This window comes from Xenopus tropicalis, chromosome 10 (assembly GCF_000004195.4).
Source record: "Xenopus tropicalis strain Nigerian chromosome 10, UCB_Xtro_10.0, whole genome shotgun sequence".
Lineage (NCBI taxonomy): Eukaryota > Metazoa > Chordata > Amphibia > Anura > Pipidae > Xenopus > Xenopus tropicalis.
Window position 1 is genome coordinate 18,236,515 of NC_030686.2, and position 27,956 is coordinate 18,264,470.

A 27,956-nucleotide genomic window follows, 5' to 3' on the forward strand; every position below is an offset into this window, starting at 1 on the left:
CTGGGAGATATACCACTAAACCTACCCCTGTATGACTAGGAACTGAGAAGAAACCAGAAAGGACCACAGAGAGTCTACATGTCTATTTAGACATGTTCAGCTTTGTGGATACACGGACCCTGCTACTTATAGCAGCAACAATCCTAGTAGCAAGATGTCAAGGAGAAGATGACGGTATGTAGAACCTATTCTATTGTCACCTAAGCCCAATTCTATTTGCACAACTCAGCTTAGCCCTACCTGGGTGACATGGCCAGCTCTTCTAAATTGGCCTAATGCTTAAGGCATAGACTGGGTCTTCTATAAAGCATGTGCTAGCAAAAGCAAATGTTCTTGATGGCTTTGGGACTAGGATGGCTCCAAGCACCTGTATAGACTGATTGTTGATGATAAATATTAGGGTTAAGCATCAGTGTTGCATTAGTTGTATATGCAGTTCGTGTGGATTAATTAGGATGGTTAGTACTGCAGAATGTTATCCTATAGGCTTGGGTGAGGATAAGGATAATGTTCGAAGGGGATGTTGAGAAAGAGGGATGAGATGCATAACCCCCTCCCCCAAAACAGCCCCACTTCCCATCATGTATCATTTATATCTGGCTGTCTTCCCTAAACCCCATTATCTCATTGTTGTATTGGGAAACTCTGGTTACAGTGGGTGCAGCAACATAGCCGTTCATGTGGATTTCATTACAATCTGCTAAAGCCATCAGGTGGGGGTGGCTAGGGGGAGGGTGTTGGATAATAAAATACTAAGTGGTGATTCATAGGGGAAATGTTTCAGAACTTCCAGATACAAAAAAAATGTCTAGACATAACTTGTGAACTCCAAGCTTTGGGATGCTAACTTAACATATTGGTCCATTTGAGCTCTACATCACTGCCACCTGGTGGCAACTAATGGACATGCAGTTATGTTGCAAAGCTCACAAGCTCTAACTAAAGCTATTAGGTTAAGCAATTATAGTTAATTAATTAGTTACAATTTATTTTACATTACAGTAGAAAATCTAAACGGTTTATAGGAAAATGCTTTTTTTCCAACTGTGTTTTGTCCTAACTGTATTCCATAAGCCTGCTGTCTCCATCTTGTGGCACATTGTGATATAGCAGTAAAGTGTATGGGTGTGGCTAATAGTACCTATTGTCTTTTAGTTATTTTAATGGCTTAATATGGCAGAACTGTGCAATTAAAGTAACACTTTCAATCAAACATCTATAGAATATTTTTTATAAAAAGGATTCCTAAAAAAAATATTTTTTTCATAAGCGAATGTAAAAGTTTTTTTCCCAGCAACCCAAGTATTTAAGAATTCTGTTTCTTATTTCTTTCCTCCTTTTTGTTGCCATTGCTAAAGGCTATATTTGTGGCTGGTGGCACAATCAAGAGATGTTCTTTGAATGAAGAATCTTTCTACCTTAGCATTCCACTAGTACCTGGGCAAGTTTCATCTTGAACACCTCCAGGAGCAGAGACCCTCCTCTTCCCTCCACCATCTCCTCCTCCTCCCCAGCACTGCACCACCAGCTTTCACTCCCACCTAGAACATTTTCACCTTCTCAAATTCCTTTTCCTCCTCTACCCTGCCCTCCACATCCCTTCTGCTTTCCCCTTTTGTCCCTCTTGAAGAAACATTTATGATGAACATTCACTTGGAATAGACGCTGGCCTGGAAACCCTTGCACATTAAGTTCCAAAATATTTTGCTTTTTTTTTGTTCTTCTCCCCTCCCTCTTTAAGGATTTTGGCAGCTTTTTCCCTTGTCACTGATGGGAACCAGATGATCTCCCTCTCCCCTCTGCTTTTTTTTTTTCTTTTAAACCAGATGTTGATCGAAACTGGAAAAAGCAGCTGTGGATGTTCTTTAAGCAATTAACCCTTTTGTAGTTTTTTCAAACAATGAATGTATCAGCTAAACAAACAGAGATCATATAATAATTCCAGCTAGGAATCCACAGACCTCTACATTAATGCAAATCTTATATGGACATAGTCATTTGTTTTATATGTGTTCAGGCCTTAAAATGCTCTTAAGTCACCTTCATTTCTCACACTAATTAATACATTGTCAAAGGTACTGATTACATATTTTATTGCTCCAGTTCCGCCGCTGACTCTCTTTTGTTATTTTTCTGCCCAGTTCAAGATTACGACTGCGTTCAACATGGTATCAGGTATAACAACAAAGATGTATGGAAACCCGAGGAGTGCCAGATCTGCGTGTGCGACAATGGAAACATCCTTTGCGACGAAGTGATCTGTGAAGATGCAGACTGCCCCGACCCTAAAATGGTACAGGGCGAATGCTGTCCCATGTGCATTGGCAATGGTAAGGAGAGACATGGATCATTAAATTGGGTTGTTGAGGGGATACTGTGCAGAGTAGGCACCCCTCCGACTGATCACACCATCATAGGTCACTATGGTAGCAATTCCTTTTATATACATAAATGTACTAGCAATGTCCGTTGCTTTATTATGATATCATTAACATAACAGAGATGGGAACCTATAGTAAAAATAACATGTTTCACCTATTAGGCTGCTCCCTTGTTTGCTGCAGTAACAAAAGTAAACTATTGTTCAGGCATCATTAACACATTTCTGTTTATCAATTTAGATGCTCAGTTTTCCGAAGTCACTGGAGTAGAGGTGAGGAGCGTATGAAGAAATATTCCTTTAAGGTGGTAGATATGAGGGGTTTTGCCAGTATCCTCATCTCTTACATTAACCTTGCTTTCTTGCCTTTTCACAGGGCCCCAAGGGAGATATTGGTCCCAGGGGAGACAGAGTAAGTGATCTAGTTTGGGCTTCTACACATATGTGCTTCATTGTACTGTGTAGCTAAAGGTGTTCTTGAGATTGTAATGTCATCTGCACCATAATAATGTATTTTGAAGACTTGCTGATCTTTAGTTGTGGCCCAGAAACCTTGAATTTCTGTTAAAATGATGCTTTGGGTATATAACATTTTCAGTACCACCAAATGTAGAATCTACAATGTCTATATAAAAAAGAATATAGTCCTATCACTGGATTCTAATGCTGCCATCCACTCTCTTTGATATGATAAATGCCATGTGTTTGTTAACTTGCCAATGCATGCCATAGGTGAATTGCCTAAAAGTTTGCTGCATCTGTATATGACTGAAAAAATAGAATATTCTGTTATTTGCAAATGGGTCAGCTTTACTTAAGACACGTGTTTTCCTAATGATAATTTAAGCAAGTAGTTAAGAGTTGTCTAACATATGGCTCTTCCACAACCAAAACCCAAGTATCTATAAGACAGCACTGGCTTTTAGAGATGGTGGAAGTTGCAGTTCAACCTCAGGTTGAGGGTAGCAAGTTTGGCACAGACTAGTGATAAATAAAGAAAGGATCAAGTAGGGTGCTTCTGGGCCTTCATGTTTTACTGTTGAAAGGAGCTTTGGACATTGGCCTATTGTCTTATGTTCTGCTTCCTGAAATGTTTTGGTTACCAGCTAACAGTTAATCAAATTAATGTGTGCTATGCATGGATTTATTTTAATGGTTTTCAAAGAAAAATCTTCAAAAAACTTCTTTCTTAAAAGTATGTTTTCTCTACAGGGACCTGCTGGCCCACCTGGCAGAGATGGCATTCCCGGACAGCCTGGAATTCCTGGACCTCCAGGCCCTCCTGGCCCACCTGGCCTTGGCGGAGTACGTGTTCCTTTGGAGTTTATTATCATATAATAATTCTAGTGTAACAAGGCCATGACTGTGAAAACATGCATGAAATCAAATTGCAATGTTCATTCCTTCTCTCTTTCTTTGCAGAACTTTGCTCCTCAAATGTCTTATGGTTATGATGAGAAATCTGCTGGTGTTTCAATGCCTGGTCCCATGGTGAGTTTAAATATTTGCCCATTCACATAGCTAATCCCACCCAGGCCATACGGAACTATAAAAACCTAGACATGAAGCCCAGGTACTAATGCATGAAGACTAACAGGCTGCAGCACATTTAGTTACAAAGAACAAGTGGTGGATAAGTTGAATAGTCAAATAGTTGTAAAACGATGCTGTTGATTTAATGGTTGTATGAAACTCATGAGGTGGTGGAGAAGAAAGTTTATTTTATTAAGTCTCCAAACCAATAAGTTATGAACATATTCTGATACCACATCTCCTCTGTAGCTCATTTCAACTTAGATATGATATATTTATGATGAAACATAAACTAGTATCTCCATGCTTGACACTCTGAAGAGGTCTTCAAGTCCCTTTTTGTGGCTCCCTTAGTTCATAATAAGACTGCACATACGATACAGTTGCCACGATCTGCAATATTCAAAACACCAAATGAGAATGCGCCAAAAACCAGATTGGTTCCCATTCTCAGCTGCTTTGAGCCTACCTTTGGGGGCTAAGGCCACAGTTTTGGAAACTCTTTATCCTTTTTATCCTCTTTGTCATTCATGGAATCTGTAAGGTTTTTAATTTACTCAAACAGTAAAGATGGCAGATATAAATCCTTTTGTACTATTAAGTTGTTGTCTTCAGGAAGGAACAGATCATTTTATATAATTAGGGGTTACAGTTTCTTTGGTTATAACCCCAAAGCAAAGTCAGAAGACAAGCAAAGTAATTGTAGTTCACATGGAGGCAGCTGGTTACGCCTATGTAACAGTTGCAAAAACTACAATGTAAAAGGTTTTGATATCAGTTATCATTAGTGTTACTTACACTAATGGGTCTCTTTTCTTCTAGGGCCCAATGGGTCCCCGCGGTCCTCCTGGCCCATCTGGATCACCTGTAAGTACCCTTATTAAGATATTACTCTTTTTTAATTGGCTTACTATACTAAAGGACATGTAGAATGAACTGATCATGTAACCTTTTATCTTCCAGGGACCCCAAGGTTTCCAAGGACCCCCTGGTGAACCTGGTGAACCCGGTTCTTCTGTAAGTATTTTCTTTTTTTACTTGTCTCTTGGGGGCCTGTTTCACTTTTCCTTTACATTGTAGGGTGTTTGTAAGTATATGTTACATAGAAAATGCAAATGCCAAAAGTAGCCTAATATACAAATTGTACTTAGCACTCCCAACATTGCAGCCAAAGCACTAACTGGCTTATTTCAACAAATAATTTCAGTATCATCATCCAATACTTCTGTTGGCTTAAATATTTTTCCTAAAAGAGTACATTTTGAATTCTAAGGGATGACCCTATATTCATTATTATTCCTATTTATTATAGTTAAATGGATATAATATGACATTTTTTTTGCCAGTATAAATCTCTGAACCAGTTCTCTATATCAGTACAATACACTGTGAGGGTAGTAGCTGACAATGACTTACTAAAGAATGTATTTTTTTATAGGGTGCAATGGGACCCCGTGGCCCAGCAGGACCTCCAGGAAAGAACGGTGAAGATGTAAGCATGCAACAGAATTAATGATACCATATTTATACACCACATAAGATTATCCACATACCAGATTTCTTTTGTAGACCAATGTATGTTGTAACTAAATGCTACCATTTTGCAATAGCCCTCAGAAAGTTAGTGCAGATACCTTCCATGGGCACTTGTGTTAGCACTGCTAGTATGTACACGTAAGACGACTGCACATAAAAACAAACTACTGCATAAATAAATAATATTCTTTTGGAAGCTATTCATCCCCAGCCAATATTGTCACAAAACAAATCCCATGAGATCAAAACAGATGCTAAGTAAATTTCCCTGTCAACCTTTTCCTAGAGATAAGATACCAGACAGTTACAAATATTAAAAAAAAAAACACCTCTGCCTGGGCCATTTTTCATGGTTTTGTAAAGGTGAGGCTGACAATGTATTGCCCACTGCCACCCAATGCCAAAACAAGTCGAGTCCTGGCAAATATTGAAACAGTTCAGCCTTTAAAGAGTAATATAGACTACAACCAAGTCCAACAAAAAATGTAATTTCAAGCATACCGGCCAACAGTACTGGAACCCTGAAATAAGTTGGTCACTTGTTCACAAACAATGGTTCCTTAAAAAATTACTTAAGATGCCCCTACGCACCTTCAGCTTAAGGTCACAGATAGAAACAAGATCAACTTTTCATAATCAGTTAATACCTATTATTGCTGTATATTCTTAATCCTTATAATCTTATATATATATATATATAATAGCAATTTTAGGTAGAACAGGGATATGTGAGCATATGTCCTTTACACAGTGCTGGTATTGAATTTTAATACATTTCGCAAACCTGAAAACAATGGTAATTTATATTTCCCATCTCATTTCAATAAAAGGGTGAAGCTGGCAAACCAGGCCGCCCCGGTGAGCGTGGACCCCCAGGACCCCAGGTAAGAAAGCAGAACAGTTTATTCTGACATTCATTATTCATTTTGCTATTATCTATGTCCAAGGACCAAGGACTTTTCACAGTGTTCCAGATAGCTCCCAAAATAAAGTTATTATAATCATTACCACAGCTAATAACTAAATGCACATAATTATTGTAGCACAGAGAGCCAAAGAGCTAACAATTTGAGGTTGCTACCCTAAGCATACAGAGATAGAGAAGCACACAAGATGGTCCAAACTACAAGATGCTGGTTGATTTGGTAGCTGATATGGCATCTGAACTTAGGCCTCCCTGAGTCACCCTACAGATTTAGAGCTACTGTGCTCTACTGTGCTCTACTGTGCTCAAGCTCTTATAGAAGTCACTGCCTGTATTTTTATAGCCCCTGCCTGCTGTGATTTCTCAATGTGTTTAAGGAGCTTGTGTTCACTTAGGGTGAAGACACACAGAGCTACTAGTAGCAGCTACTTGTCACGGCTGCTAAATACCAGAAAATACCCTGCCATAGACAATACTGGGAATTGCCTATGTGCTAAAACACATGTAGAGACAATTATCAGTAATTATCAGCATTGTCTATTCTTGTAGCTGTGTCAAGTAGCTGCTACTAGTAGCTCCATGTGCCTTCACCCTTATGCATCCTCCACACATTCAATGTGTGCATAATGCACTCCCTATCTTAATCATTTAAACAGCATTTACAGTGAAAGTGACTGGTACGCTCACATACTAACGCAGGTTGAATTTGCCCAGTTAAGTTGCTCATACTAACCAATCAGCATTCAAGATCTACTAGCAGTAGACTGATAAAAGCTAATTGTTGGTATGGGCACTGTACTGGTGCAAATTTACCCCTTGGTATTAAATGGGACCACCTTTTTTTTATATGTTTGAGCAATTGATCATCATTGTAGAGATCTGTTATGTTTTTTGCACATCATTGAATGTTCCTAACATTTCAGTATTATTTTGCTTTTTTTTCAGGGTGCCCGTGGTCTTCCAGGAACAGCTGGTCTTCCAGGCATGAAGGGCCACAGAGTGAGTGGCATGCAGCATGACTTTCACTGGTATTGAACCTCTGATTACAAAGCATCAATGTCTCATTGCTATTCCTCTCCATCTGCTCTCCCCCAGGGCTTCAACGGTCTTGATGGTGCAAAGGGTGACTCTGGTCCTGCTGGTCCTAAGGTATGTATTTTATAGAGAAGTACTTTAGCTATGATGCCCAATCACTTAATATCCTAAACCTTTTGCTCATAATTTGTCTCTGTCTTTGATAGGGTGAGCCTGGTTCCCCTGGTGAGAATGGCGCTCCTGGGCAAGTGGTAAGTACACAACACTCTTCCTTTTGCTTCCTCCAAGTTTACTAAGCATTTATAAAGCATTTTAACTATGTACAGACTGTATAAAATATTGGCTAAATCTGTATTGTATAAGGTAGAGTAACAAACGTAGGCCCACCAAATTAAAGCTACCTTCTTCATAAGGAGCTGATATCTAAGAAAACACTTATACACACCTTGCTTAAGTGTAGTGCATTGACATAACAGAAAAGGAGATGCAAGCTTTAGGTTCAGAGTTAAGTTGATAAAAAATGTAAATATGTACATAATCAAGAATAAGAGGACACTAATGTATAAAGCAGATGTCCTCTGCACAGTAAAGATGTAAATATATAGATTATAAGGTGCATGGATGGTATAGATAACAGCATACTTGAATGTTACAGAGCCCTGTAAGTATAAAGTGCATACAGTCTAACATGCATGACTAAAAGCCCCATATTCATGAACTGACACAAAAAACAACATACAGCCCAGCCCGCATGCTGCACCACCCTATATGCATAAATATTATAATAAAGAACATAAATGAATGGTGAAAGCGGGTCAAAAAGGTGTAAAAGCTAGGCCAAACAAAACAGACACAGCACTGCAACTGAATATTTAATTTATATTTATAAGTCCTCAAAGTTTACTGTTACTCAGTATTCAAACCTCCTTTTTTAGGGTCCTCGTGGTCTCCCTGGTGAGAGAGGTCGTCCTGGTCCATCTGGCCCTGCTGTGAGTACACTTCCTAAAAGACCTTTTAAGCAATTTTGAGTGACCTTCGGAGAAGCAAGCCTGCTATGTACCCTACAAATACTGATTGACTCTTCTCCTTTTAGGGTGCACGTGGTAACGATGGTGCTCCTGGTGGTGCTGGCCCCAATGTAAGTATAAAAGATCCACAATTGCACACAGAAAGGGACATTTTGAGCTCGTGCCACAATAGCAAGTTACTGGGCCTCTCAGCTACATATTCTAAAGGCTCTCCACCCATGACCAAAAACCTTTGGAGGATGGATTTGTTTACAGATACATATGAGTCAGGTTCCCCACAATGCCCCTAATACGGCTCCTTTTAGCAATTACTATTGTTATACTAATGTCTTCAATTGTCTGCTGAGTTAATCAGGTTAACCTAGATGGTTCTTCATCATGATCATGAAGTGTAGAACAGGTGCAAAACACATAATAAGATTTTGTTTACACATTTCTCCTTTTTTTTCCTCATCTAGGGTCCCACTGGCCCAGCTGGACCCCCTGGCTTTCCAGGAGGTGTTGGTCCCAAGGTAAGATTTTATAAATTTATATTTAAAAAATTGGTGCTTCCCACAAAAGCAAGTAAAACTGGGTGCTAGCCGAGGTTAGTGTTTTATATCGCTCCCCTGGATATCAGGGAAGCTACTACTGTCTGTCGTATTGTAGATAATGATTTCCCATACAGTTAGGGATCTAGCACATGCTATACAAGGGAAAGATTGTTCAACCACAGGGTTTCTTCATTCTGGCAAAACCCAGATAAAGTGATCGAAGATTTGGGTATAGAATTAATTGATATGAAATATTGTGTTGACTGTTGTAGCGAGGCATTTTATATTCATGCCAATCATGGAGACCTAATCTGAACAGCATGGACACCCATTTTAGTGCCCCATCCCAAAAAAGAATTTATGTTGATTACTGGGAAATTTGTACCCTTACTCATTGTTAAAAGGCCTTATTATCTTTGTACTTACAATAGGATACACAATGGCTACCTCTAAACTCACTTTTATTCACTCCAACAGGGTGATGCTGGTCCCCAAGGGTCTCGTGGTCCTGATGGTCCCCAAGGTGGTCGTGGTGAACCTGGTGCCCCTGGTCAAGCTGGTGCTGCTGGTCCTTCTGTAAGTTTAAAAGCCTGTCATTCTCACCTGTGCCACTTAAACCATTATCTGGGCAATACCACTAAATGATGTTTTTTTTTCACAACAGGGAAACCCTGGTAGTGATGGTCAAGCTGGTGCTAAGGGTGCCACTGTAAGTATTCCACATTGTTTGATGTTGTACTTCTTTGTTTCCCTATAATAACACCATTTTATTTGTGTAATGGTAGTTTTGACTTTTTGACACTAGATGTCCTCATTATAGTCTATAATCCTGAATGCCTCTTGCCACCACTGATAACTTGATTCACTTTACCACCAACAGGGCGCTCCTGGTATTGCTGGTGCTCCTGGCTTCCCAGGTGCTCGTGGTGCTCCTGGACCTCAAGGCCCTGGAGGTGCTCCTGGCCCCAAGGGTAACAATGTAAGTATCCATGGATGTGATCTGTAAATTATTTGTGTAAATTCTACCTCAACAGAATTACTAACATACAGTTCTTATGGGGATCCTAAAGGTGGCCTTCAGTGTATCATCTGATGCATCTAGCACTTTATCTTAATAAGAAACTCATGATGCTTATTTTGATACACACAATCATCCAGACACAGTGGGTACCTGTCCTTTTCTTTATCTTTGTTTTTTAAAAAGCTATATCTTAGTTTTACAAATACTAATCCAAAATATATTTTTACCTGGATAATCCAAAAAAGATAGCCTGACTGCCACATATAAACCTTATAAATCTGCACATAGTTTGCCCTAAAATATGCTGTCTTAAAGTCAAATCGACAAACAGGAATTGGCACAGTAATAAAAACTTTGACTTGTGTGATTTAGAGGGTAGGACTGGCCTGCCAGAGCACCAGATGGTGGCCCAATGCCCTTGTGGGCACCAACAAGTGCAATTGCCAACAGCTCTTTCTTATTTCTATAACAGGCCTATATAACACCAATAACATTTAACAGTGTCTACATCTAGTTTATGGGCCCTGGAGGTCAGGTATTATAGTAGGCCCTGGGAGGCCCAGTCCAACACTGCTGCTTCAAAATCACTCACTTACCTGCTAAGCCCTTTCTTCTGTTGTATGAACACTGGAAATTAAAGCACACTATAAGGGATTTACATTTACTAGAGAATCGATAGATAACCCTAAAGATGGTGGAACCCATTTATAAGAATTGCCTAAATATAATATATAATTTGTTCCTTTCTAGGGTGAACCTGGTGCTCAAGGAAACAAGGGTGAGCCTGGTGCCAAGGGAGAATCTGTAAGTAAAATTCTATATACTCTCAGAATCAATTCTAAACAAATTATGAAAGACCAGCATTGTCACTTACCCACCTGTTATCCCACAGGGCCCAGCTGGTGTTCAAGGCCCCCCAGGACCTTCTGGTGAAGAAGGAAAGAGAGGATCCCGTGGTGAGCCTGGACCTGCTGGACCTCCCGGACCTGCTGGTGAACGTGTAAGTATCTCAAACTAGCATTTCAAGCATAAGTCCCTCAAAAGGCATTTCCAGAACCAAATCATGACCAAAGCACAAATACACAGGCTGGCAGGCTCAAATTTAATGAAGGTCTTCTATGTTTAAAAAATAATATTGCCACCTTAATGTCTTCTTAATATTGTCCACATTTGTCTACCTTTTTCCTCCAACTAGTTCTGAGTTTCTTTTTTCCTATTTCTTTTATAGATGTACCTAGCACATATGTATACTATAAGTGTCTGTGGTCATTTTAATGAAACCCAGACCTGAAAAGTATTGGTAGTCTTGTCAGAATAATATCTTTTTTATCCATATGGTAAGGTTCTGACTAATTGCAAAACTAAATGTGAAAGCAATAGAAAAACCTGAAAAGCATAAACGAGTGTGACTATAAAATTGTTACTATAAATAAATATAATAATATTAAAGTGGCTGTAAAAAAGTAATATTATAGGCAGTATACAAATATTGCCATAAATCTACAATCAAGGCCTTAGTCCATTGTACTTCACCTTCAACATGGAGCACCACATAAAAATAAAATCCGCATTTATGCTAGGACTGTAGGGACCTTATTCTATGCCCAGATGCAGCCTATGGCCCTGGTTATAAGATCTTCTATAAAAGACACTTGTTATTCTTTTCCCATCATTTCCATACCCTGTCCCATCTTCTCTATTGCTCCTATTAATTTTACAATATTTTGCTTATTTTTGTACAGGGTGCCCCTGGCAGCCGTGGTTTCCCTGGATCTGATGGTGCCTCTGGACCTAAGGTGAGACTGATATCAATATATTTTCAATTCATTTGACATGACGTTAACATGTAACTAAATGACATCATAGATGGTGCCTCATTCAGCAGGGCCAGAATAGCAAAAATATAAATGACATCGCTGACTCTACTTCACTCAGCAGGTGTAGAGTATCCTATAGGTAAATTATATCACTGACCATTACTTAATTAGCAGGGCTTCTATATAAATGACATCACAATTTCTGCCTCACCCAGTATGATTAGAGAACTATATGACATCACAGATCATCTCTCTCCATAAGGATAGCAATACAAATTAGTACCATCACAGACTATGTCTCACTCATCAGGGACAGAGTTATAAAAGAGCAATTAAAAAGCCACAGCCCCCAATATGTCAGGACAATCACTTGACCTGGGTCATCATCAGTGATGTTAATGCATAGGTCTCATTCCCTGTAAGGCCCACTTTATGGGACATATTGTCACCTGTAATGGAGTTTTATGCTTTTACCACAATAGTGTGGACTTAATGGCAGATTCTAGTACATTATGAATTTTTATGTATTGTATAAATACATATTGGCTTAATATATAGCGAGAACCAGTGGGGTCATTGAGTTTTCGTAACCTTTCTGCCTTACTTAATACACTGATTGTCTTTTATCAGGGTGGTCCTGGTGAACGTGGTCCCGTTGGCCCTGCTGGTGCTAAAGGATCTCCTGGTGAATCTGGACGCCCTGGTGAACCTGGTCTTCCCGGTGCTAAGGTGAGAAGGATCTCCAAAACCATATAGCTGATCTTGTATATAAAATAATCTTGCTATTCTATAGTTCACCTGTGAGGTTTGGTATGATGAGTTCTTTCTTTTTGTCCTTCCATGTAGGGTCTGACTGGTAGCCCTGGCAGCCCTGGTCCTGATGGCAAAACTGGACCTGCTGTAAGTTGCCATTAATTTCCATCATAAATGTTATCATTTACATGTTTAACATATTAGTGGTTCTGAATTATTATCTTTCACCACCCAGGGTGCCCCTGGTCAAGATGGCCGTCCTGGACCTCCTGGACCACCAGGTGCTAGAGGCCAGTCTGGAGTAATGGGATTCCCTGGACCTAAAGGAGCTGCTGTAAGTATTTATTTGTACACAAATTTGCTACATGACTTAAAAACTCTAGCATTAAAGTTAATTTATCCTAGTAAAGAAATCAAGTAAAATGTGGTTGTGCTCTTGGTATATTTCAGAATAAAACTTGACTTTTCTCTCCCTGCAGGGTGAACCTGGAAAGTCTGGTGAGAGAGGTGTTGCTGGTCCTCCTGGTGCTGTTGTAAGTACCCAAATATATGGCCTATGCATGTCAAATGTTACCCAAATTATCTGGGCCTAAAGAGCAGACTTTGATCCTGCATTGGTATGTGCCCAGTCAGAATAGGAAAGAAGGAGGTTTTAAAAGGAAGTCTATATGGTAAGACTCGCAAGAAGGCCCAATCAAAGACTTAGTTAAAAGACAGTGTTATTATATAAAACTTTGCTTTGCTAACAAATGTTTTAGAACCCAAGAGAAATATTATCGCCAGAACCTTTCCTGAGCATGACTTCTTATTTTTCAAGAAGAGCTTAAGAAGTTGGGTTTCTGAACAGATTTCCTTAGTGAATTAGTCCTAGATAGCCTGATAAGCTGTTATCAAAAAGCTGGTCCAATGTGGCCAACATATAATCTCCACTTTCATGGTCCATATCTACTATGCATATACAAAACAATGTAGCATTTACCCATTTGATTAGCTTTACCCAGAGTTTATCCCATGCCATAGTTTGTAAGGAAACAATTAATGATTTCCCCTCTTAATAATTCTTATTTTCTCATTTACCAGGGTCTTCCTGGCAAAGATGGTGATGCTGGAGCTCAAGGTCCCCCTGGCCCTGCTGTAAGTAAATTTATAGAGATGTTTATTGTTGTCTTTTCTCTGTTAGGTGTTTAGGTGTTGGCCACTTTTGGTTTATACATTAGCAAATGCCAATGAAACATCTTTATGCTTTATTGCAGGGTCCTTCTGGTGAGAGAGGTGAACAAGGTCCTGCTGGTGGTCCTGGCTTCCAAGTGAGTACATGTCCACTTAAGCCATGGAAAAATCTGCCACTTGTATACAATGTATCAGCCGGCACTACTGATGCGTGAGTATATTACTTAATATGTTTTCTAAATCAAATTGTTCTTTTATAGGGTCTTCCTGGTCCCCCAGGTCCTGCTGGAGAGAGTGGCAAACCTGGTGAACAGGTGAGAGAGTCAAATGAAGAAGATACATTTTGGGTTGGGTCCCTGACCTGCATTTTAAATGTAACTCTAAACCCAAGACCCAAGTGATTTTGTCTGTTTGTTGAATTGACACAATTTTTCTCTTTTCAGGGTGTTCCTGGAGATGTTGGTCCTTCTGGTCCTGCTGGTGCAAGAGTAAGCAACAGCTTCCATTAACTTTATTGGCTTCCTCTATTACATGCCTTATAAAAAATTACATAGCCAGGTAGAGTCTTGATATTTAGAGTAGTATTATGACCAGGTTGATAACTTAATTGTTAGGATAGTATCATAGCAAAGGAAGAGTCTTAACTCAAATGGTAAAATCATCAAAGGTTATAGAATTTTCTTCAGAAAAATGTATCAGCTCTAGCATTTTCATGGGAAATATACATAGATACTTGTTATCATTTGGGGATGTTTAGTCTACATGAGCAATTAATATTTATTCTTTAGTATAAGTAGATATACAGATATAATCTATAGAAATGCAGCAGAAGTATTTAGAAGCCCAACACTTTCAGATAGATTGAGTCTATCTTTTCATGGCGTATCGTTTGCTGCTATTTTGTTATTTTCACTGTGGTCTTATCTATCTCTTTATTTCATAGGGTGAAAGAGGTTTCCCTGGTGAACGTGGTGCTCAAGGTCCCCCTGGCCCTCAGGGACCACGTGGTTCTAATGGTGCTCCTGGCAATGATGGTGCTAAGGTGGGTTCTTTTTTTAATTGATGACCATTAGAAGGGAGTTGAATTTAAAAAAAAATATGAAATTGATATCTTATTGAAGTACCCCTCTCCTTCAGATCAGGAAGAGGTATTAGAAAATATTAAGCACATACAGAGAGGCTTATTACTTTGCAATGTTAATTAGTAATTAGTGAATCAAAGGATGCACAAATTAGTTCCATTAAATATATTTAAATATGCCCCACAGAACACTGATTTATTTTTCATTATTCTGTAAAGAGGTACTTATCAGCAAATGAGTCTCATAAAGGATAAATAACACAGTGACAGTATCCCCTTAATCAATATGGAAAACATTAGGGAATACACAGGATATCATAATGGTCTATGGACCACTGAACCATCATAGGAGTTTTAGGAATGCACAAAAAAGATTAACTGACTTAAGAGTTTGGAGTTTTGAGTTTGTACCCAAAAAAGCAAACATTAGGTTCTTCAATACCTGTATATCCTGTGGCAAATTGGTACCCTGACATACCTTGGCTGATAAAAGATAAAAGTGATACCATGAGGCTTTTGATACCATGACTTTCTGAAGCTTCAACTATACTTATTGTTTACAATCTTTCCTCCATTATTAGGGTGAAGCTGGTGCTTCTGGTGCCCCTGGTGGCCAAGGACCTCCCGGTCTTCAGGGAATGCCCGGTGAACGCGGTGCTGGTGGTCTTCCTGGTGCAAAGGGTGACAGAGTGAGTGTTATCATTTTAGTCACTATTCATACATAAAATAATAATGTTTAATAATGTTTAAACCTCCCTTGTGTTTCTTCAAGGTGTACTTTTCTGTTTTATCATGTAAGAGCATCCCACTGATCCCATCCCCACTCCATATCATTTTTAACAGGGTGACCAAGGAGTTAAAGGCAGTGATGGTGCACCTGGCAAAGATGGTGTCAGAGGTCTGACTGGTCCAATTGGTCCACCTGGTCCAGGTGGTGCTCCTGGTGACAAGGTAAGAAGGCAGACAATATGCTCCTGATATTTCTCACTTCCTTTCACTTATCATGAACCAACAGAAAGATATGTCTCATTGTAAGGGTTGTAGTGAGGCCAGGGAACATTAAATAATCAAAAGCAGATATAAAATGTTCGCTTTTGATATCATTTAAATGTATGTTTTGTTATTGCCATACAATAAGGAAACAGAGCCTTTCTTTACTGGAATGGAATGGAGAAGCTGGCTTAGATATGAGGTTCTATGCTTGATCCACAGCTACAGTCCCTAGGGCTCATTTGCAACTGGGGTGGTAACTAGATGTTACAGGGCCCCACATCAAATTCAATGTAGGGGCCCCCAAAATACTAGAAAGTTTACTTTATAATGATATATTGAAATAGCTCATTAATAGCACCTCACTGTGCCCTCTACTACACTCCTGCCCGCCCCCCCCCCCCCCGTACCCAGATACACCTCTTTGCACTTAGCACATAATATAGCACAAATAAATTCACCTGTTTATATATGGTTGTGGCCACATGTCTGCACCCAATTTGAATCCCACACAAAGCATAGAACATAGCTTGCACCTGATCAAGGTGTTGTTATTTTGTACCAATTTGCACTTTTTTGTCCCTGTCTCCACATCTGGGATGAGAAGTCGGTCAGATATCCCCATTTCCATTCTTTCTTTCTTTGTACTTTAAAAAACAGAGCATTTTACAGCACAGACATTTAAGCTTCTGCTGTAAATTAGAAACTAGGCCTCTAATGCTGCCTGTAATTCCCCCTTACAAGCACATGGTCTAGAGCAGCCAAAACAGGGGAAACAGAAATGTCTCTTATATAAACACTATTTTAAAATGCAAACCCAAGTTTCCCTTATTGTATGTATGTATGTATTATTGTAAATGAAGCAAATATTTATTTTAACATTTCAAGTTTTTCTTTTGCACTTAAGCCTTAAAGCTTTTGATTTCGACTTTAACCAGCCTGTTGTATGGCTAAACATTTTCAGAAAGTTTCAGCTTCATGGAAAAAAATGCACAGTTTTACTAATTCCCAAGAATCTAAAAAACATAATCAGCAATCACATAGGAATGTTCTATCCCTCTTTAGCTACTGCAACCTCAGATTTTCTTACCGCAGAAATCAGGCCAAGATTTTTTACTTACTTACATTTTTGCTCCTTTCAGGGTGAAGCTGGTCCTGCTGGTCCTGCTGGCCCAACTGGTGCCCGTGGTGCTCCTGTAAGTATACTTTTGTATTACAACTATTACATTTTCTGTCATTCTTTACCTGATGAGTAATACAAGTTTCCTTTTTTTATTTCCTATAGGGTGAGCGTGGAGAGTCTGGCCCCCCTGGCCCTGCTGGATTTGCTGGTCCCCCTGTGAGTATACTTCTCCAGTCCATTTTGATTTGAACAAAATATTTTAGGTTACCCACCACTCCACTGGCATCCTATTTTTTACACCAGTCCTGCCCACATTTATTCATGTCATTCAGAGGTCAGTGGAGCTTTGGAGTAGTCTGGGAGTCATAAAAATCTTCTTGAAGCACACACCTGATCTACGCTAGTGGTTATTAAGCTACCTTCCAAATGTATATTACTCTAGAACCCATATATGAGCATTTCATGACCTACTGCCCCAAAATCCTATAACATTATAGCAGTGTATCATTATAATTAAAAAAGGAAATCATAATAATAAAAATGTTTAAAAATTGGTAAATTGTGTGCCTCAGTCTAAACACAAACCACTTTTGTTTGATTATTTATTTTTTTATGTTGGTCATTTTTTTATAACTGCACAATTCGTATAGAAAATCCCAGTCAGGATATACATTTTGGAAACATTGTGGTATTAAAACTAAGGATAGTCTAAAGCATTTGCATAGTACAGGTCACTGAAGACTTCTTCCTCTATACATATAGGGTGCTGATGGACAACCTGGAGCTAAGGGAGAACAAGGAGATGCTGGTGCTAAGGGTGATGCTGGTCCTCCAGGCCCTGCTGGCCCCACTGGTGCTCCTGGACCTGCTGTGAGTAACCATGTTGACTATTTACCCTTTTTTCTCTGTTTCATATTTCATAATAATGAAGCTAAGCACCTACTTTGTTTTGTAGGGTGCTCTTGGAGCTACTGGACCCAAAGGTGCTCGTGGTGCTCCTGGACCCCCAGTAAGTATACATTCCCTTCATCAGTTTTTGAACATTTTTGGGTTATTGGAATAGATGGGTGGTAAATGCATAAATATAGGGTGGTGATGTTTTGGGGTTGCACCAATCTGTCTGACAAAGTTGAAGCCCCAAAATAGCTTATACCAAAATAGCAAATGTACATCTGACCTCTTTTTATTAAAGAAAGTTGTGGCTAATGAATGTACCTATTTACAGGGTGCAACTGGTTTCCCTGGTGCTACTGGAAGAGTTGGACCTCCAGGCCCTGCTGTAAGTAAATGGTTTAGGTTTGCTTGCCAAATTATTAATTTGGAATGTTATTCATAATGTCTTCTAAAGGGAAACCCAAGTTATTGAAAGGGTTTCTCTTCTATTAAGTACCTTTAAGGTATGACTGCTTGTATCTAAGAAAGAAACCCTACTAAAAATCAGTATATATTTCAATTTTTAGACTTCATTGTGCCCCAAGAAAGTGGCCCAAATGGGAACTTCAGCCTTGACCCTTAAAGCATTATTTCTTGGCATGTTTACATTGTAGGAGATGCCATATTGTTGTACAGGTGACTAGAGTAGTCTAGTTGACTCACTTAAAAAATAGCACCCACCTTGAATTAGCTACTGAATAAAATATTTTTCATCAGCAGACATATAGTAGCATCATCACCTAAGTTAAAACGAAATGTATATCTGTAATTTCTGATTTGGGGGTTTATTATAGTGCAATGTCATCTTTGAGTTCCTTCATTAAATACCTTATAAGCATCATTATTGCCATCTGCCTCTTACACACTATCAAGTTCTTACAATGAACACATAGAAGTTTGTGCGGCTATTTTTCATGTCCAACAACATATTTTCTTAGGGCAATTCTGGACCTCCTGGCCCATCTGGCCCTGCTGGAAAGGAAGGAGCAAAGGGACCTCGTGGTGAGACTGGCCCAGCTGGCCGTCCTGGTGAACCTGGTGCTGCTGGACCCTCAGGACCTCCTGGAGAAAAAGGCTCCCCTGGTAGTGATGGCCCTGCTGTAAGTATCACCTTCTAAACATATATAGGTGTCAAAATATGTTTCCTGTACAACAAGATTCTTTTTTTCATTTGTATCCCGTTGGATTAAAATATCATATCTTATAAGATGGACTAAAAACTTCTAACAAAGATCTTAACAGTTGGTTTTGTCTAATGCAGGGTGCCCCTGGTATTCCTGGACCTCAAGGTGTTGCTGGATCTCGCGGTACTGTTGGTCTTCCAGGAATGAGAGGAGAAAGAGGCTTCTCTGGTCTTCCCGGACCAGTTGTACGTATACCCTTTTTCTTATGAATAGGACATATACTGAACATATATTTAGCCTGTTTTTTTTAATTAACAAAAATCTATGTATTTTAATTCTTAAGCTAAACAGGGCAAACAAAGAAACTGAAACTAGATTCAGTTTCCAGTTTCCTAGTTCTTACAAACAATTGTGGGAGAAGCAGACAGTAGTTAATGTGTTGGGACACATTTAAGCCCCCTGCATAATTAACTTCTGCTTATCTGTAAAGTAAGACAGACACAACAACGTTTGGAAGACAGGGGGTTGTTTATACAGATCATATTATCTCTGTTTAAGCAAATTGAGATGTCTAGTAAGAGGAAATGGAATGTAGAATATAGAAACACAACAGTATTCAATTATGAACAAAGGATAAGTAGAACACATTTTAGCAAAATTTAAATTTATCTTAACCAACTTATATAGTTGGTTATACAGACCTAGGCCCACATTTGGCCTACAGAATTGGCCTACATTACATTCATCATTATATAACATTCATCACAAAATGGTTTACACACAGAATGAGTTACCCTTGGGGAGAAACGTTTAATGTGCCAAAGGCCTTAGGGTTGGATAATGCACAAGGAAACCTAGCCAACTTTCTGCAGAACAGTGGTTGTGTAGTGTGAGTGTATGGCACATTAAGATACATTTAGATTAAATATATTGTTGGAATGGATGATACTTTATTCGCTTATGTTGGTTATGTTGATAGTTATGATTTCACTATCCCACAGAAAGCAGAAAGATATTTATGAAGATAATTCTCACCCAACTTTAGATTGTATTACTTTATACTTTTTCTCATTATCTATCTTCTACAATTTTAGGGTGAACCTGGCAAGCAAGGTCCCTCTGGCCCCAGTGGTGAACGTGGTCCACCTGGTCCTTCTGGCCCTCCAGGCTTAGCTGGACCTCCTGGTGAAGCTGGTCGTGAGGTAAGCAACTTGGGAAATCCTTGTAAATTTATGCCCACGGGAATATTTTTGGCTTCGATGTGGGGGACAATTGCAATTATAAGTGGTAATATATTTTCTTCTGGAAAAGGCTATGAGTTTAGGGGGTTGCATAAGTGCGCTGGGGCAATAAAACCTGTGGCTCTCCTACTCCAGTTGATTTAAAACTCATAACTACCCACCCATGTTGGCAGCTGTAGGAGCAGCAGGAGAGCAATAGAGTGTGGCAATGCAGATGGTAGACTTTCTATGTGTTGTGAAGACCAGTATGATCTCTAATGTAAAACTGGTTATTTCAATGCCTTTATGACACTGAATATGTAGTGCTTATAATTTCCAAATGGTGAGAAACCTGAAAGACTACTGCGTATAATGTAAATACAATTATCAAAAATATCAGTTAGTAACACTAACTTCTGTGTTTAGGGTGCTCCTGGCAGTGAAGGTGCTCCTGGTCGTGATGGTGCTGCTGGACCCAAGGTAAGTCCCATAAAGTTATTTCACGTTATTCTTTTTTTTATTCGTTATTGTTCTCTCATGCCAATTTCCTCTCCTATAGGGTGATCGTGGTGAGGGTGGACCTGCTGGTCCACCTGGTGCTCCCGGTGCCCCTGGTGCTCCTGGCCCAGTTGGTCCTGCTGGAAAGAGTGGAGATCGTGGTGAGACTGTAAGTGTGCTGTTTACATTGTTGCTGAACCTATAGGCAGAGATCTACTATTTGTAGTGTGTATATCCTATAATATGAGGGAAGTTATCTGATAGCTGAATCAGTGGGTTTTTTCTATACCTCCTCAACCACTTGTCATTAGTTATTTTGGCTTCATTAACACACACTTCCAATATGGGAATCAGTGAACCACCTGACTATGAAGCAGAATTAGCTCCAATAATTTAACTGCTTCACTGTTAATGCCTTATAACATTATAACTGATCTTCAATGTTGGAAATATATATTGAAGAGTCCCAGTGGAAGACAATAATTTGTCTTTCTCCCCAGTCCAGCAAAATGGTATTTATTGCCCTACCATTGGCCTCAGAGGACTCCCTATATCTTCTGGATATAATCCAACTCCTAATTAGTTGTCACGTCTGAGCTACTGTTTTTGTAGTATTAAATAAGTTAACCTTGAAAGTTTAAACTTTAATGATGCCCAGCTTTACCCTTCTTAGTAGCTCTTGATGACTTTGGTTATTTTGCCTGCAACGTTATGTTAGCTATATAAGGACGGCTGCATTGTTTATAGGGAACTCTGCCTTACTAAAGCAGAATGGCACCATATACATTTATGAACATGCAGCAGATAACCTGCAGTGAGTCTTCTGTTGTTATATTTAGCCACATACACAATACCTTGCTAAAGATTAACTAATTTTTAAAGGTTGAAAATGTAGAATATGAGAATATTTCATAACAAGTCTCTCTCTATCAATATTTTAGGGTCCTGCTGGCCCTGCTGGTCCCGCTGGTGTTGCTGGTGCTCGTGGTCCCGCTGTAAGTATTACTCTTTCTTTGTTTATAAAGGAATAACATATACCTCTTAGTTGTATATATTAATCATATATTTCTCCATTAGGGTCCTCAAGGCCCACGTGGTGACAAGGGTGAAGCTGGAGAACAAGGTGAGAGAGGTATGAAGGGACACAGAGGATTCAACGGACCTGCTGGACCACCTGGCCCCCCTGTGAGTATTCTCCACTTAGAAACTAGTAGAGAACCATTCATTCTTAGAACCTCTTAATTTGCTTTTACTTAACTTGGTTTTGGTTACTGTATCACCCCATGGATATTTATCTTTGTTTTCCAAACTTAATTACCCTTTCATTATATAGTGTTTCCTTTTTGAGCAGTGCTATCCCTCTATCATAACCTATGCCATCTGTCTCTTTCTCTAAACTGGTAGTAAACTCTTTGTTTGTTGCAGGGCTCCTCTGGTGAACAAGGTCCATCTGGTGCTTCTGGTCCTGCTGGTCCAAGAGTAAGTTACTTTTTATTTTCTTGTTAATCTATAGATCAGAAGTCATGTGTGATTTATGAGAGGAAACATTTACAAATAAATCAGTTAGTAAGTTACTAGTAAGATCGAAAAAGGAGGACTGTGTCCCAGTAAGTAACCCCTATATGATGACTATTTCATGACTATTGATACTTTTCATAAAAATGCCTGAGGCAGAGGTACTAAGTATATTGAAGGAGAGGGCATTAGGCACTGCAAGCTGACTGGGCTTACATGTAAGTGGGGTACAAATATGTATACTTGTGGCCCTACAGCTGTCAATGAACTATTACTACAAAAATCATCCAACATCTCTTCCTGATGCAAATACTGATCAGCTGTTACTAAAGGGCCCCACTAAAACCACCTTTAACTGATTTACAGTTATAGGTACCTTTAGGTACAGTAAACAGGCAATTTATCAGATTAGTAATTAGCTGATGGAATTTTTGGTCACTTCACTATATCAATACAAAACTCATTTAGGTATCTAACATTTTATCTGTCAATGTTCCAGACTTAGGAGGCACTAATGTTAGTGCAAACAGCATGTTTGTGTGCCATTATCTAATCATATTTTATGAATTGTAATTTTTAGGGTCCCCCTGGATCTTCTGGTAATCCTGGTAAAGATGGCGCTAATGGTCTGCCTGGTCCTATTGGTCCTCCTGGTCCACGTGGTCGTACTGGTGATGTTGGTCCTGCTGTAAGTTTATTTTTTATGTATTCTTGATTCTTATTATTATTATATTGCATCCCATGACAGTATAACCCAATGATTAGTCAGTACTGTCTATTTAATGATATGAGTGTTAGACTAGAGGTTTTCCAACATTTTGGGTTCTAAACCCCTACTTTATCTCACATTACTTCTCTGCCCCCTTAGCTCCACACTTGGAGACTGTGTTTTAGACATTTTCCCTCAATTCTTGCAAAATCAAATTTATTCTCCCTTTCTCTTATGTTAAGTTGTAGATTACCATTAATTTTCCTTTTCCATACATGGACAAATGTAATATGAATTTTAATCATTACACATTTTAGGGTCCCCCTGGACCTCCTGGACCTCCTGGTCCTCCTGGCGCATCAGGTGGTGGATTCGACTTCAGCTTCATGCCTCAGCCACCTCAGGAGAAATCCCACGATGGCCGCTTCTACCGCGCTGATGATGCCAACGTAATGCGTGACCGTGACCACGAAGTTGACAGCACTCTCAAGAGCCTGAGCAAACAGATTGAAAACATCCAAAGCCCAGAGGGTACCAGAAAGAACCCAGCCCGTACCTGCCGTGACCTAAAGATGTGCCATTCTGACTGGAAGAGCGGTAAGTGGTAAAAACAACTGAAAAATTCATGTGTATCCACATATTTTCTTGCTTTTTTGCCTTTCAAAGTCTCCTCATAATTTCTATATAGTCTTGCTTTAGCTTAGTGAACCAAACCAAAATATTTCCTCCAGTTTTCTTAATGTGGCATTTTGGTCATTTTGTCATCAGGTGAATACTGGATTGATCCCAACCAAGGCTGCATCCTTGATGCCATTAAGGTCTATTGTAACATGGAGACTGGAGAGACCTGCGTATACCCAACCCAGAACAGCATTGCACAGAAGAACTGGTACACTAGCAAGAACCCACGTGAGAAGAAGCATGTCTGGTTCGGCGAGGCAATGAGTGATGGATTCCAGGTAAGGATTGCGAAAAGTTTAAATATTTTCAATTAATGAACTGATACCGCAAGACAACACCTCTAGATAAGGTTACACTGGATACTGATAAGCTTCCTTTTGTTGAAGCAGTATACTTCTTGCTTTGGTACATGGTAGCACATGAACCACATGAAGCCTAACTAAGGATGGTGTCAAAATGTAATAGTCAAAATAATTGTTTCAATATCATCTTACAATATTAGTTAAATAGTAAGGAGGCTTGAAATTATCATAAATGCTCTACTAAATCGATAAGCTTAGACATAAAAATGGAATGCTCTGAGATTACTGTGATGACTGACTTGGATTTTTATCATCTCAGTTCGAATATGGCAGTGAAGGATCTGACCCAGCTGATGTTGCCATCCAACTTACCTTCCTGCGCCTTATGGCCACTGAAGCCTCTCAGAACATCACTTACCATTGCAAGAACAGCGTTGCTTACATGGACCAAGCTACAGGCAACCTGAAGAAGGCCCTGCTCCTGCAAGGCTCCAATGAAATCGAGATCAGAGCAGAGGGCAACAGCCGATTCACATACAGTGTTGTAGAGGATGGTTGCACGGTATGTGACTCTTGATTTTGCTCGCTATTTAGTATCGTGGAGAAGTGGTCTTTAGGGTTAGTGGATAATAGTTATTGGAATAATATTCTAATTTATAAAATGTTGTGAACTGTAAGTTGAATAAGAGATTGATGTGAATCAAAAAAAAAAAGGCAGCAATTTTAAAATAATAATAGGTAATATATTAAAGAACCTATTGAATTTACTGTACAGGTTCTGTGCACTGAAGTATTGGATTAGCCAAAGGGGAACTCTGCACAACCTCTTAATCAAAGTTCTGTTTTCCTTCCACAGCAACACACAGGAGAATGGGGCAAGACAGTAATTGATTACAAGACAACAAAGACATCACGCCTGCCCATTACCGATGTGGCACCCATGGATATCGGAGCCCCAGATCAGGAATTCGGAATTGACATCGGACCAGTCTGCTTCGTGTAAAACAAAACACACAACACAAATACCAGGACAAGAGATTATCTCATGTGGACTTGAAATTGTTGTTCCTCTCATCTCTAAAACTTTTCTTGTTTCCGTAAGCATTACACGAAAAAGCGAACCGATAGTCATGCTTTGAAGAACATCTCTCAAAGGACAGACCACGCCCATGTGTGTGTGTGTGTATGTGTTTGTGTTCACGGGAGGGAGAGTTCCACCAATCTGATCAGCCACACCCCTTGCATACATGAATTGGCCTTCCTAGGACCTTGAAGACAGAATGGGACAAGCCCAAAAAGAAGAATGGGATATACTTAAACATACTGTTCCTGGATTTGAAATGACTAGAATGTGGGATCAATGACCCCAGCCAGGTTCCCCAGAGAAGAAGAGGAGTAAACCAAAACATTTCATGTAATGCACCTTTATTTTTTTTGTTTTCATTTGTTCAGGTGGCAAAAAAATAAATACGAAAAAAAAAATCAAATTGAAGGTGTGTGCAGAGTATTTTGGAATCATCAAAGAGTTGGGTTTGCCCTCTGGGTGTGAGTGTTAGATCTCACTTACTTTTCCATCATCTTTGAAGGCCATTTTCTTCTGAGCTGGTCTTTATCCATTTTATTCTGGAGTCTCCCCAGCTCATTGAATAACAGGTTTCTCCAGTATGAAAAGGGTAAAGTTTCAATTGCTTTCTCTGTTGTGCAGTGTAGAAAATTAATTATTTTATTTTCCTGAGGCTACCTCACTGTCTTGTCCCCTTCCATTGGTGCTAACGTCTCACTGCTTCTACATATAAACTTCAAAGCTATAAGAATTGGTGCTAAACTCAACACTAGAAGGGATCTCCTTGCCATGTATATGTCCCAGTGTGACACTTGAGAATTTAAAGGTGCTACTATTTAAAATCGCTCCCTTTCATTCCATTTCTCTCAACTCTAATCCCCCACCCCCTTTCCCGTGAACATACGTTACAAGGTCTTGTCTGTGTTGGTAGCATTTCCATTTCTTGTTTTGCTTCTTTCTCTCTTCATTTGTCCATACTTTCTTTGCCCCTTTCTCTTCATTCCCTCCTTCTCTTTTGTTTCCTGTCTCTATTCTTCAACTTCATCCGACCCAAAAGTTGACAGCGATACCATGGGGTTTGAACTGAAACCGAGGATCTGTACCTGTTTTGTAATTGTATAATAATTTGAGATGTTTTTAATTATTTTGATTGCTGAAATAAAGCATGTGACATGGTCCAAAACAGTCAATGTGGTCGGTGGTCCTTCTCTAGAGTTGACATAGTGCAAAGCGTTATCCTGAAATTTATCACCAAAATTTACAGGTCTAAAAAAATTGTTCAAGTAAAAAAAAACAAAAACATCAAAAAATAAATGGTTCTCCTATACATTCAAAAAATGATCTTTTATCTGTATTTCTTAAGCAAGTTCGAAATATGTTCAAGGTGAAAACACTGTGGTGTGTCTATATGGGACTTTACAGTACTTGTGGAAATAAGATGGGTAATGTAAAACTAGAAGAAACAACTTAAAACAATCCAGGGTGGGCCAACAGAGAGTTCTATTTAACTGCGACTGATGGTCTGCCACCCCCCTCCATCCCAGGGGTGAAGCAATTAGGGCGATAGGCACATTGGCTGTTGGCCAGACCAGAAGTGTGAAAGGACCAGTGGTGTCCAACTAATCTGCAATTTGTGCAAATGCACATGAACTGACCTGGTAGCAGAGATAAACATATTCAGAGTGGCGGAACACACATTCAGCCCTTCTTCTGGGAGTTGTGTAATAATGGCTGAAGGGACACAGGTTGGCAGGGATCTATATAAAGTGTTGCCTTCTCCATCTTGCCCTGCTGTCTCCATTGTGCCATACTGTACTTCCAGTGTCAATCTCTTTCTACCTACAACTACTGGTCTGTGGGCAGCCTTCCCTATGTTTACCCCTATAAAGACAACTTTGGAAAAAAGGCAAAGGGCAATTGTATTCTGGTGATACAAAGAAGAGCTTTGCAGAGTTGGTCAGTTTTTGAAATTCTGGTCCACGAACCAAGACAATGGCATCCACTGTAGGGAGAATAATGAATACTAACCCATCTTTAGAAAGTAATTTCAATTGCACTGGCAGCAATAGGGCCCTGTCGGGTCCCAGCAAATTTGCTGTTTCAATATAGGTGTCCAAAACATAAAAATCACATGGTTTATGGAAATAAAGGTCCCGGAAAAGACCATCAATATCTTCAAACATTAGGAGGGGGTTGAGGTTACAATGAACAGGATGGTTAAAATTCAGCCAACAAATCTCTGGCTAAAAATGTGCAATCCGCCTCACTATGTCCACAGCATATATAATATCCAGGTCACTCTTTTTCAGAAAGAGACAGCATGCACGGAATCCTGCTGCAAACCCAGGTTCATTTATTCTGATGGGAACCGAAATAATCTTAACTTGGTCAAAGTATTTTATAAAGCTGGACCTAGAGTACCATTCTCCAGCTGCTCCGTACCCTCCTTCTCTCGTATTTTCCCTCCACTGCCAGACTGGGACAGATTACAGAATGTATTCATTAGGCTGCAATATTGGGTCAATTTACAACTAAAGTCACTACCAAATGGGGTTGAATGTGCTGACAACTCTCCGCTTAAAAAAACATTGTAGCCTGGAATGTTTAGAGAAGAGATGGCATGGGTTAAGCCTGTGACCTATGAACTTCCCCATACAGAGAGAACAATGTGGGCTCTGTGTTTGCAGTCTCTAGATCAGAAGAGAGGGTATAGAGGAGACCCTTAGATTAGCAGTCATAATACATACAATGTCAATACACAAACACCCATGCACTCAGATACACGTTATAATGGGGGCATTGTGGCCTGGACTCCACCCCTTCTGATGACATCAAAAGAAGGTGAAAAAATGCTCAGATTGAGCACATCTGAGAAGCCAGTGCCAGTATGGGAGTGTGAGGAGAGAAGCAGGAAAGGTTCCCTCTGTACAGAAACAGTAACCAAGAGGAACCGCTGCAATGGAAAAGTAAGCAAGATTTAGCTGGG

General features: G+C 39.5%; 1 protein-coding gene across 1 annotated transcript; it reads left to right on the forward strand.

Annotated features, from left to right (window-relative positions):
* On the forward strand, nt 1-26,155 carry col1a1 (collagen, type I, alpha 1). The gene is given in 51 exon segments (NM_001011005.1): nt 1-174; nt 2,142-2,330; nt 2,622-2,653; nt 2,757-2,792; nt 3,593-3,685; nt 3,803-3,871; nt 4,736-4,780; nt 4,877-4,930; nt 5,352-5,405; nt 6,280-6,333; nt 7,320-7,373; nt 7,470-7,523; nt 7,616-7,660; nt 8,345-8,398; nt 8,503-8,547; nt 8,896-8,949; nt 9,448-9,546; nt 9,635-9,679; nt 9,851-9,949; nt 10,742-10,795; nt 10,884-10,991; nt 11,734-11,787; nt 12,439-12,537; nt 12,655-12,708; nt 12,797-12,895; nt 13,041-13,094; nt 13,642-13,695; nt 13,815-13,868; nt 13,992-14,045; nt 14,175-14,219; nt 14,675-14,773; nt 15,394-15,501; nt 15,656-15,763; nt 16,945-16,998; nt 17,088-17,141; nt 17,688-17,795; nt 17,881-17,934; nt 18,151-18,204; nt 18,797-18,958; nt 19,120-19,227; nt 20,077-20,184; nt 20,629-20,682; nt 20,762-20,869; nt 21,642-21,695; nt 21,778-21,885; nt 22,126-22,179; nt 22,796-22,903; nt 23,242-23,521; nt 23,693-23,883; nt 24,227-24,469; nt 24,764-26,155. Coding segments are annotated over 51 exon segments (4,350 nt in total). The 5' UTR covers nt 1-92; the 3' UTR covers nt 24,911-26,155.
* Nucleotides 26,156-27,956: the final 1,801 nt, after the last annotated feature.